This window comes from Scleropages formosus, chromosome 11 (assembly GCF_900964775.1).
Source record: "Scleropages formosus chromosome 11, fSclFor1.1, whole genome shotgun sequence".
Classification (NCBI taxonomy): domain Eukaryota; kingdom Metazoa; phylum Chordata; class Actinopteri; order Osteoglossiformes; family Osteoglossidae; genus Scleropages; species Scleropages formosus.
Genome location: NC_041816.1, coordinates 24,368,280 through 24,380,605, shown reverse-complemented (window position 1 = coordinate 24,380,605; position 12,326 = coordinate 24,368,280). Strand labels below are relative to the sequence as shown.

The following is a 12,326-nucleotide window of genomic DNA, read 5'->3' as shown; positions in this document are numbered from 1 at the left end:
TCCGGCTACTGTGCCCTTTACAATCGCCTTAATCGAAATAATCGAGAAACGCAAAGATTGCCGTGGCGAAGCGCTGCGGGATCGAGTGATATTTATGGAGGACTCGGTCAGCACGCGGAGGTACGCGGGCGTCACATCGCCTCCTGCGCGGAACCCGGCTGAGGAGGAGCTAGTGAGTGTTTCGCGTCGAAGGGTCCGGGTGGGCGCCGCGGCGCGGGACGGTGATTCCGCCTTGGCGCGTGGCTCCGTGTTCAGCGCGCCGCGGGAGGAGGCTGCACGCAAACAGTCGCGCGCACAGGCGCACACACACTCGCACGACGCAGCGGCTGATGTTTTCTTTGCAGAAAACGGTGACTGCGGGAGGTATCCGACCAGAATAGTCAGTCAGTGGGGACACGACGGGAAACGCTGCTCGCCTCTGAGACTCTTGACTCGTCCCTCACCCGGTGTCAGTGTTGAGAAACGCAGTCAGTGTGACACACAAACACACAGTGAGAGCGCTTAGCCGAAGCGAAGCCGCCGAGTACACGAATGGCGACTACCGGCGGCGTGAGCGCGCCGGACGCGACCGACTCCGAGCTCATCGACATCTACGGCGAGGACGTGAAGGAGAGCAGCGAGCAGGTGAGGCGGGGAGGGCGCGCGCGCGAGACCGCGTGTGGACTGTGGTGGCGGTGGCTCTGGACACGACACAGCCAGGAGGGACACGCAGCGAGGCTGGACACGACACCCCACCGCGCACGGAATCCCCTTCAGCGGGCAGCAACGCCGGTCAGGCTGCCTCGCTCCGTCCGTTCGGAGACACTCCGCGTTCTTCTCTTACGAACGTTCGACTTCCGAATTTTCTTGAATACGAACAACCGCAGTGTTCGAACAAATGTTGTTTTTGTGAAACTTCTGTAATTTTCTCCATTTTCTAAAGCAGTTTGTGTTTCCTCACCTACTAGCAGTGGCTTGTTGGCAGTAAAACGCGCAAACACCGGAGTGTGAAGCTTGATTCGACTTATTTCCAGTGTTTAGAGTTCACAGGACGAGACGGTCAGCAGCAGTCATTCAATAGGAGAGTGTGGGGCTTTTATTTTCACTCTCTCTCACCACCCCGGGTCAGGGGCATGGTGGTCTGGAGCCTATCCTGGAAGTATGGGGCACTGCAGTAGTTAGGGTACAACCTGGATGGAATGCCAGTCTATTGCATGGCAGACACACACACATACAGGCAAATTAGTCACCAATTAATATGAAACATGTCTTTGGACTGTGGGAGGAAACCAGAGCGCCTGGTGGAAAACCCCACAAATGTGGAGAACATGTCATGTAAATGCCATACAGACAGCTGGATTTGAACCTAAACCCAAACAGCCCAGGTGCTGTGAGAGGGCAGCAGTGCCTGCTCCACTGTGCTGCCCAATTTTATTTTATTTCCACTGACTGACTTAAGATTGGTTTTGATTTTAAGCTGAGTCATAATAAAGTTACATAGTAAAGCTGAAAGTGTCCAGAAGATGAACACTGGAGACACTCAGGACTGATTAGGAGTTTGTGGAAATTACAGATGTTTTCCCAACAATTCTAAATTAATTTTATTTGTAATTTTCAAAGTTAATTGAAATTACATTTTATCCAGAAGTTAACCAGCAAATGCATTGAGGGGTGTTTGTATGATGAAACTTTTACTGATTGTGGCATACTGGGTAAAAGTGACTCTGGATTTGCAAACAAACTGGCTTTTGAACAGACTCTCAGTCCCAGCTGCAAGTTAATAATGAAATAATAAAAAGTTTAATGGTAATTTGGGGAAAGATCTGAGCCATCCAGCTGAGCGTATAAATAATACTGCGGATCCCTGTCTTCTGGAAAAAATTGAGACTGGAAATCTCTTCATGAATTGATTTGTTTGTAAATCAAAAATCCACTTTAAGTCACGATCAATAAAGGGTCAATCCCGTAAGCATCATTTGTCATCAGAAGAGCACCAGACACCAGCTGTAAATACTGTGGAAGTGAGTTGAGTTATGGGTATCGAATGAAGGATGAGTAGCGTGGTGGTTAGAGCTGCTGCCTTTGGATCCAGAAGGTTGCAGGTTTAAATCCCACCTCCAGCTGCAATACCCTTGAGCAAGGTACTTACACTAATAAGTGCTCCAGAAAAATTACCCGGCTGTACGAATGAGTAAATAATAGTAAGTTGCTCTGGAGAAAAGCTTCAGCTAAATGAATAAGTATAAATGTAACCATAGTAGCTGAGGGGCCCAGGTTCAGTACCCACTTCCTACAGTAGGACCCCTGAGCAAATAGCCTAAATTGCTCCAGTAAAAATGACCAAGTTGTATAAAAACATTAAATCATTCTAGTGTAATATAAGCTGAACTGGCAAAAAGTGTCTGCTCCTAATAAGCAAACTTATGTATGGTATGTAATTAAGGTGGTCCCAGTCTCCTCTTAATGTTTTAGGTTTTTTACTGGCACCTGCGAGCTAGACATGTGGAAACAGGTCATATTCCTTGTGCTGCAAGCTGAAATGTGAGAAAATTGATAAGAAACCACAGTTAGAATCAAAGTGGGAAATATTCAAGTCTTTGAAAATGTCTAATTTGTCCGTTTATAATATGAAGAACCACTGTAACTCTAAGTATATATTTACAATGGTAAATGCACAGGCTGTTCTGATGCTTGTTTTTTTTTTTCTTTAGAAATATTTGTATTTGCTTTTTTCTGATTTTGCAGATGCTACGTAAGTTGTGATATTTCATACATGTTGGGGTTCAGTGGAGAGCAATTATAATACCTTTAAGACATCAGATTTGCTTCACTGTAATCACGATGGTGACCTCACATGGTGCCACATAAGACGCCAGGTGTCCGTGTTCATGGTTTCTCTCTCAGGACGGCGAGTTCGAAGAGCGGTTGGAGTCCACCGATCTCTATGACGACGTGCTGACCGGCTCCGTGAACCTGGACGGACTCTCGGGAAGCGACCCCAGCAAGGCACGGGCGCCAAAGTCGGAGAGTAAGCCGGCGATCCTCTACACGTACAGCGGGGGGCGGAGCAAGAAGCTGGCTGTGTATGTAGGCAACTTCTCTTGGGTGAGTGACCCGGTATGTGAGATGACCTTTGGCCCAGGTGTGCACTTACCTCTGATGACACACCTCACGTACCCCTGTATCCAGGCGTGGTACTTGACTACGAGCACGCAGGGCAAATTACCACGGCACTCGCAGTATTTCACCACGCAACTGATCGTGGATGCAGACCGGCCCCTTGAGCTTTGAGAGGTGCCGACCGACCCATGTTGCAGCTCTCTGCATTTACTCTGGCGCTCTCTGGTCAGTAAAGCAGACTGGATTGTCTGGCCTGGGAATATAAAGGCATTCAACTCACAGTATTGATCTGGACCACTTACATAAATCCCGTTCATTCGCACAGCTCACATACAGTATGTGAGGCCGTTCTTATGTAATCAATGTGAAAGGAGAATGCTGGGAACCGCACCGTCGCATCCCTGGTGACCCGCTTCTAGGTAACTGTCCAAGCGTTGTGCAAATCAGTTATCTTATTAACTATTAGCTTTAGTTCTGTGTTTTTATTAGCTCTGAATGACAAGAACCAGTGACTTTTTGTGTTAAACTGGCAAACAGAAATCCTCCTGATTTTTATAATCTAAAGTAGTTTAAATGGGATTAACTATGGATCTGCATCTGTTTTTCTGCTTTTTATCCTCTTGTTTTTCTCAATGGTGGGGTGCAGCTAGCAGCTCCCTCTCTTCTCTGGTGCAGAGGGCAAAATTACTACATACACTTTTGCATTTGTGTGTACCTACCTCTCCAGTAACTGAAGCTCTGCTTTGTCTGCAGTGGACCACGGACACGGATCTGATCAACCTGGCCCGTCGGATCGGGGTAAAGGACATCGAGGAGATTAAGTTTGCAGAGAACAGGGCCAACGGTCAGTCCAGAGGGTGAGGCTGCTGGAAACATCTGAGCTATAATCCAGCTGCTGGTGGTGCGGTCAGTGGAGTTGGGCTGACCAGTGTAGCCAAACTTGACTCTTAGATCGATGACTGTTCCCTTCGCCGCCATCTCAGCACTTTCTAACCCTATTTTACTGTCCGGTACTCAGAGCCTTTCTGTACTGAGTAAATGTCCATACAAGCTGTGTGCACGCATGTTTTTCAATATTTCACTATGTAATTTTGCTGGACAGCTGGTAGCATAGTGATTAGAGTTGCTGCTTTTGGACCCAAAGGTCACAGGTTTGATTCTCACGTCCAGCTGTAGTACCCTTGAGCAAGGTAATTACCCTAAATTGCTCCAGTAAAATTACCCAGCTATATAAATGGGTAAATAATTGTAAAGTAGCTTAACATTGTAAGTTGCTTTGGAGGAAAGTGTCAAATAAATAAATGTAGTTATAGAGGAAAAGCACAAGATCCTTAAGGTAGATGTATGTAAATAATAAGTGCACAAAAAACACGACTAAAATGCTATGTAACAACAGGTCTCAGAAATATTAATGAACAACTTAAGTTTCGTAGAAAACTAGGTTTTAATAAGTAAAATCTAATGGACGTGTTAAATTTACATGTTCTCAAGGTACTGGGAGTTCTTAATACAGAACAAAACACGGGACCAGAGACTAAATTTACTGTTGAAGGAGATGAGAAAAAATTGTTTCCGATTAATTAAAAAGGGTGTAAATAAGCTGTTGTCAATACAGCGGTCACTCTGCTTTTGGTGTAAGAGTGGAAGCAGCGTGGTAAATCAGGATCTTTCCCTCTGTAGGTACGCCGAGGTGGTCGTGTCCTCGGAGGCCTCCTTGCAGCGGTTGTTGGACTCCCTGCCGCAGTGCCATGTCAACGGCGAGAAGGTGGACTGCCGCTTCGCCACCCGCCACAACTTCTCCCTCTTCGAGGCGCAGGCGAAAAAACGTGAGCAGGGCTGCAAACACTCCGGCACACCTTTACGATTCGTGGTGAGCTACGGGGTCAGGTTACCGGGACAACAAAGTATGAGACCCTGACATGATAGCAGGAGATCATGGTACGTTACACTGTACGTTGGTGTGACGGAAAGCCCCGAAGGGCTGGACTGCTGGTTTTATATTATCTCAGCACGTGGTCTCGTTCCCACCGTCCACACGGAGAAATATCCGTGTTCGCTGAAAGCCCCTCCCCCCACCTGTTTAATATTCTTCCTGCAGAACATAACCTGTGAAAGCAGAAAGCTGCCAGCAGCAGAACCGCGTGCAGATGAAGACGATCACTGCGTTCCATCCGCAGACGTGACTGTGCCCAAGCGTCAGCTGTTCACTTTGGAAAGAAGCGCAACTTCGTTCCATCCTCAATATGTTTTTATTTCTTTGCCCGTTGCCGTTACGTGGAAATGCAGCTTGACAGCGACGTGAACCCGTGTTGTTACTATGCTCGAATTTGTTTCGAGAGTAAAAAGCGAAGGACTAAATGGTCTCATCTTCCTCTCTCTCTCTTTCTCCAGGGGTCCCACAGCGGTCAAATTCACGAGAGTCCTCAGATTTTGGAGATGGACGTCCACCTGCGTCCTCCCTGGAGCATCACAACCCTTCTGTGCCCCACATCCACCCTCCCCACCCTCATCCTAACAAGCCGTCCTTGCCTACCCACTTCTACGCCCGGCCCCCGCATTTTGGGGCCGATGCGCCTTCCATATTCTCTTTCCCACCTCCCCATATACCCCCTCCACCTCTGCCTCAGATCTACCCCCCAACAGCCCCTCACCTCCCCAGCCAGCCAGCACCCACCTTACATCTGAACCCTGCCTTCTTTCCAGCCTCGCAGGAGAGCTTTGCCAACGCAGCCTATGGCCACAGTGTGTGAGTGTATTTAAGGGTTCAGACCCACCTTTGTTCTGGAAAGCTGTGAGTTTGACACGCGGCTATATTTATTTATTCATTTATTTACATATTTTTATGTTTAATTTCACTTAACATTAACATACACACTGCCTGTGCAATGAAATGACCTTTGGTCACCCTACCCCCAGTATGGACATTTGATTATCTGGACTTCAAGAGTTTGTCCCACTCGCTCCAGTATAAGGACCCCGGTCTTAGTTTACTGGAGTGAGTAAATCTACGGAAAAATGTGTGAAAGAGTTCCTTCCTCCCTCAGTACTGCTGAATCCCTCTCAACATTGGGTCTTAAAATACATTACATCTCTTTCAGACCCACTTCTCTCCTAAGTGAACTAGACTGGGAATAGATTTAAAATTTTTCCCTTAAATAACTGGAATGGTTTCTTAACACTGCTACCATATCGACCGATTTTCTGGAAACAATTTGTTTCTTTACTGTTTTGCAGTTCTTTCTCAGTCTGTTTGATTGCGTGTATGCGTGTGCACACACTCCTTCACTTCTCCCACCTGTGGTTCACAGAGGCTATTCTCTCCAGCAGGGAGAGCGACATGTCCTCGTCTCCGTTGCCGGATGGCGACTCTGAGGAGCTCATGAGCAGGAACAGGGCCATCGCTAGCGGCGCCATCACCAAGGCCGTGTCCGGGGCTGCTGCAGGTGGGCCGCTCCTTCGAGGTGATACGTGTGCTGAGGTTTTCACCGCGATACAACGGTTTCCTTTGGACATCGAAACTGGTGTCTGAGACAACTTCGGGAATTGGCTGAAGGAAATGAACTGAAATGAAATGTTTGTCCAAGATGGATTGTTGCAGAAGTGATGGTCCAGGCACTGGCACTCCCATGTTCGGGTTCATTTCCTTCCTGTGTGGCTACAGCTCCCCCTACCGTTCTCGTTACTCCACTCTGGTTTTAGTAGGAAGGAAGGTTAGTAATGTACTTACTGCTAGTTCCAGAACATTTGATTGAACACAGAATTTTACATGCTTTTACAGCTTTCTTGCTACCAGTTATTAAAATATATATATTTTTTTTAATTAAAAGGAAGCATTTATACCCACATTCACCTTTTTTCAGTATGTCTCACTTAAGTAAAGGCATGGCAGAGGTGGTTGTGTTCCATGGATTGTACAGAATCAACAATTTTAAGGTCTCTTTAAAGAAATGCAGTTCCCTTTTGGCTCTCTGGGTGGTGATCTTTTAAGGAAACCCACAGAACAGCAGTGCTTCAAGTGTGTGGCTGTCCCTTGTTTCTCAGGTGACTTCCCCACAGCCATCGAGACCCTGTTGACAGCCATCGCGGTCATCAAGCAGTCCCGGGTGTCCGGAGACGAGTGCTGTCGAGCTTTGGTGACCTCCCTGAAGGACTGTCTCTTCTCCATTGACCGCAAGTCCTGCGGATCGAGGTCTGTCCGTGACTGCGTGCTTCCCTGCATCCGTGGGCAGCATGTGTTCTCTTCAGTGTCTATCTCTTTTGTCCCCAGCGGTGACAGTAAAGCTGAAAGATGTCTTTGTGAACCCTGGTGTCTGTGGGAAAACTCCCATTCTCCATATTTTTGTGTTTCAGGAAGCGGCATCATGACAGGGAGCGGGACAGAGAGACACCCCACAACCAGGCCTGGGAGGTAGGCGAGGGGTCTTGGAGACACAGAGATCGCTCAACCAGCCGGGAGAGAGAGCACCCCCGCGAGAGGGAGCGCGACAGACACAGAGATTACAGAGAGCACCATCACTAGGTACACTTCGCAGGTCCCTGCAGGACAACTCCGTGCCCTTATTGCTAGGCTAGGTTTGTTACTATGGCGACACTTGTGGTTGACAGGTAGGCTGTGAATTCCTGGTTTTGTAACTTATTTTTCTATCCTTTGAATCTTTCCAACATCCTCTTCCTCTGTCCCTGCCTGTCTTTTTCCAGTGTCTTCTCTTTCATTCCATATCTGTACCAAGCCTATCACTCCCTTCCCTGTTCCATTGGAGGGCATAATCCCTGACCCCTGATGCCAACCCAAGGGCTCAAGGACACTTCTCTTCCCTTCAGGACATTTCAGGCCTGCTGGCAAGGAGGAGAAGGAACAGATACCTTCCCACACCAAGCTGCTGTAGAACCTGGGGTTTTAGGAAGAATGTTGGGACAGGAAACTTCCTGTGAGAGAACAAGCGACAGCAAGAAACAGGACTCCAGGTTGTTGTTGAAGGTGTCTAGCTTCCCTGTAACGTCCTAAGATACCAGAGCTTGGGGTCCGGTCTGTCCTGAAGGGCACCCACCTTCGCCAGCTCCACAGTGTTGCGTAGACTCAACCTTATCTGTGCGTTTCACGCGTTATGCTGATGTTTTGGCATCTTTCGCAGAAAGCCTTTTTTATTAATGTTGTTTTGTAATTTAATTTAACGGAGGCCGTTGAGCTCTGCGGTGGGGGGCTGTGACTGTTTGCCACAGCCCAAAAGCCCAAAGTTTGCTTCCCCCCCCATACATTGTTCCGTGTTCTTGCCTTGTGTTTTTTTTATTTTTAACTAAGAAATAAAAGAAATTCTCCGCTGCACTATATGACTTAAATGACTTCACAAAAACCCATGAATTGAATTAAATGAATTAAACAAATACACCTCTGATAAAACTAAAATAACAATCCATTGTAGGTGACGAAGAAAGAGAAATTTCTTATAGGTGTTTCCATGCAATTTACATGTCATGCAGTACACTTGGCATGGACTAAGGTAATGTTTTGAATGAACTGCTAATGAACATCTTGTTTTCATTTAATTTGCAGTCCGTTTTATTATACAGTAAAATTAACATCGCACCAGAGCCAAACAGTCAACAGCAGTCTGACTGTTGAGTTTTAAGTTCCTACAGTGGGAATTCAAGTGTCACTTCTGGTGGATACAGCATTTTACACAGTATATACCATAGTACTGAAAAACACTTAAAACAGACTTTAAAAAGTAGTTCATACAAGTCCAGTAATGTGGTACAATTCAGAGTAATGTGCTGCTTATAAGTGTACAAATAAGAGTAGACTGCATGTATTTAAACAGTTTGTTACAATGACTATGCAGTCATTATAATCCATCAATTTTTATTAACTACTTTTCCTGGTCAGGGTCATGCCAGGCTGGAGCCTGTCCCAGAATCACTGGGTGCAAGGCTGGGGGGCACACCCTACACAGGATGCCAGTCCATCACAGGGTACCGTCATTATAATGTGTAGTAAAAAGGGACTGAATTGTAATTGACTTCCAGTGAAAGGGACAGTTTAGATTAAAAGTAGCCCATAGTGTGTGAATTTAAAAGACTCATCATTGTGTTTTTAATCCTGATCTCAGTGATTCGCCTAATAAGAGAAAAACAAAGGGTCAGAGCTCAAGCCTGCCGTGTTGAGTGATAAAACAGTGCTGTGCGTCAGCGGACAGAGTGAAACATAGAAACAACGGTACCGCATCCCACAGTATTAGAATATAGAATTTTACCCAGAAAATATAGCGGCATAATGTTCTAAAACAATGGGTGGCACAGCAAGTAGCGCTGCTGTCTCACAGCACCTGGGTGGTGCAAGAGAACATGGGTTCAATCCCCGCTCAGTCTGTGTGGAGTTTGCATGTTCTCCCTGTGTCTGTGTGGGTTTCCTCCCACAGTCCAAAGGCATGCTGTTCAGGTTTCCCCATAGTGTGTGCGTGTCACAGAGAGAGAGTGTGTTTCACTGATGTATGGATGAGTGACCCATTGTAAGCAGTGTATCTAGCGCAAGTCACCTTGGTGAATAAGGTATGTGGGCTAGTAACACTACATAGTATCCATTGTGAGTCGCTTTGGAGAAAAGCATCTGCTAAGTGAATAAATGTAAAACACAGTACTTCAGAGAAGGGGTGAAACAACGTGGAAGGGGTTTTGGGAACCAAAAAATGTTTTCAGTGACAGTGGAGTTATACAGACATACTGGTGGAGCACACCCACCCCACATTGTACCTGGGCTTCAAAGAGTTATTAAAACAGACCTGGGAAACAAGTAGCAGAACAAGCTGTAATTACATTTATCTCTTTTCTTTAAAGTGACTTATAATGTTAATCTACTTAGTTATTCACCCATTTATACAGCTGGGTAATTTTACTGGAGCAAAATACGGCAAGTACCTCGCTCAAGGGTACTACAGGCAGAGGTCGGATTCAAACCTCTGATCTTTGGGTCCAAAAGCAGCAGCTATAACCATTACACTACCAGCTGTCCCATGTAAAAACAAAAAAATCAGAGTGTAACACATACTGTAAAACACACTCTTACAATAACATGGCTGGTGCAGATGTTAAACCCTCTTAGCTGAAGCTAAGTGCATGTTAAAAATAATGCTTCATTTCTACAGAACAGTTTTCCTTGACGTGAGTACAAAAGCGGCAGGGCCCACCACGCTTGTCACGCACCGGCCACACGCCGGCCACATGCCAGCCACATCGGTTATCTCCATGGAAACGGTACCCTGCTGATGCAACACCGGATGGCAAGGCACGTGCACCATCACACAGCATCACAACACCATCGAGGACAAGGGTGAATCTAGCACGATTGCAGGAGAAGCTCCTTTACCCCTGTGTCAAAATCACATTGAAGCCCCCTAATTAGTATAAGATTGCAGTAAAATTGAGTAAGGGAAATTAAAGCACCATAAAATATTAGTAAATAGAACTTAATAGTTATATACAGAGCTGCTTGAAAGTATGTGAACTGCTTGTGTCCCTTAGTTTTACCATGAAATGGTTATTTAATGAGAATCAGTTTCTCATGTGACATAATAGGTGTGTAATGGCCAATTCCATGTGTTGTGTTAGAGGAGAAAAGCGTCCGTTAAATGAATAAATGTGTGTAAACAAGCAGAATGAAACAGAGTAAACAGGAAATTGTGTGTAGTAGGAAAAAAAAAAACACACGTGGTGCAGATGCAAAAATAAATGAACCCCAAGTTGCATTGGGCAAACCAAGTAGGTAAGTAGAATCAGGTGTGTACTGTAAATCATAGTTATTTATTCATTTGATGAATTTATTTGAAGATTTACCAAGCTTTTTTCAAAAAATATTTTATGTAAGAATAATGACATACTTTCATCCAACTCTGTCTTCATTTGTATTCCTCCTATGATATTTATTCAACCCAGTGCAGCTGCAATTGCAGACCAGCAATACAAATTCATCTTATGAGTAGTTGAACAGTTAAAATAAACATTACACTTGGTTATGTCTCACTGAGAGGCAGCTGCCAAACCTGTTACCTGTGGAAAAGAGCAGGTGCTCTAGCTTTGTGGTGCGACCGCTTTCCAAAAAGAAACGTCATGGTTCCACTATCATTCACACAGGAAGGGAAACGCACACAGGTTACCCCCAGTCCTGTTACGCACATGTTCACACACACTTTTGCACGGTGACACACTTGACAGGGAGCAGATACAAGGTCTTATGTGACTTACTCCCCCAGGCTTAGTCCATACTGCCAGCCCCCATCTCAGGTCCTCAGGGTTGGGGATACTGGTGTATTTTATTGGTGTAATGTCAGGAAAAGTGAGTTCAGCTGACTCTTCGAAACCGAATGTGAACTTACCATTGTATTCCAGAGGGCTGTGTTATCTCAGGGTACGATGGGTGCTTTTTGTCCCAAAATGCCCAAGTACTGTAGAGCAACAGAAGGGTAAAGCGCAGTCACATTGGGGCCTGTTACCACCATCCCATAGGTGTCATTACATAGCGCAACAAAATTTTACAAAGTTCTTATGTCTATTTTTGAGTCGATTATGATTAGCTAAAGTTTACTGATTATGAAGATAGCACTAGTTCTTCCACAGTGTCCATTTTACTTTGGTACTTTACAGCCATTGGAAGATTCCAGAAGGCACCAGAACATTCTAGAAAGCATCAGATCCTAAAAGGTATTGGGATATTTGGTGCTTAGAAACCAGTGCCAAAAATTCACCAAAATTTGCTAATTTCAAGAATGTGGAACATTTCTCTAAAAACTGACATATAGTAGGAACACCAAAAGTATGCTTAATCTTACAAAACTGAATGGAAAATGACAAAAAGGACAAATTTTTTGTTACATTGTGAGTAACCATACATGTTTTTCCATGGGTCCTTCTGGAAGAACAGCTAGGTGAAATTTGCTAGGTTGACACTTGCAAACCAAACCCACCAAGGAGCCTGGGTTTTGGGGGGGGGGGGTTGGGTGACCACCTGACTGCTCCAGTAACAGCTCACACATCAGTAAATTTCTTTAAAAAATACAAAAATATTTAATATGGCTCTATGGATATTTTTAAAAAAATATTTTTCTAAATGTGTAACAATGTATCCTTACAGTATTGCACTGCATGCCACTGTTTACATTTTGTGTTACGTACAGTGTTTACATTTGCAGCAGAAAATTCAGATCTGATGATTGACATCTATTTACATTTGGTGTTTA

The 12,326-nt window shown here is 45.2% G+C and overlaps 1 protein-coding gene across 4 annotated transcripts; it reads left to right on the top strand.

Annotated features, from left to right (window-relative positions):
- Positions 1 to 18: 18 nt before the first annotated feature.
- On the top strand, positions 19 to 8,416 carry LOC108941214 (cleavage and polyadenylation specificity factor subunit 7-like). Of its 4 annotated transcripts, none has more exons than XM_018763893.2 (9): positions 19 to 172; positions 2,884 to 3,084; positions 3,853 to 3,956; positions 4,780 to 4,925; positions 5,491 to 5,845; positions 6,424 to 6,542; positions 7,141 to 7,288; positions 7,450 to 7,618; positions 7,921 to 8,416. In XM_018763893.2, the coding sequence occupies exons 1-8, from the start codon at positions 95 to 97 to the stop codon at positions 7,616 to 7,618; spliced, it is 1,320 nt and encodes a 439-aa protein (XP_018619409.1). In that variant the 5' UTR covers positions 19 to 94; the 3' UTR covers positions 7,921 to 8,416. The 4 variants fall into 4 exon arrangements, with proteins under 4 accessions (XP_018619409.1, XP_018619408.2, XP_018619407.2 ...); XM_018763892.2 differs by lacking the exon at positions 19 to 172 and adding an exon at positions 187 to 624 and having other exon boundaries at positions 6,427 to 6,542; XM_018763891.2 differs by lacking the exon at positions 19 to 172 and adding an exon at positions 187 to 624 and having other exon boundaries at positions 7,798 to 8,416.
- The last annotated feature ends 3,910 nt before the right edge of the window (positions 8,417 to 12,326 follow it).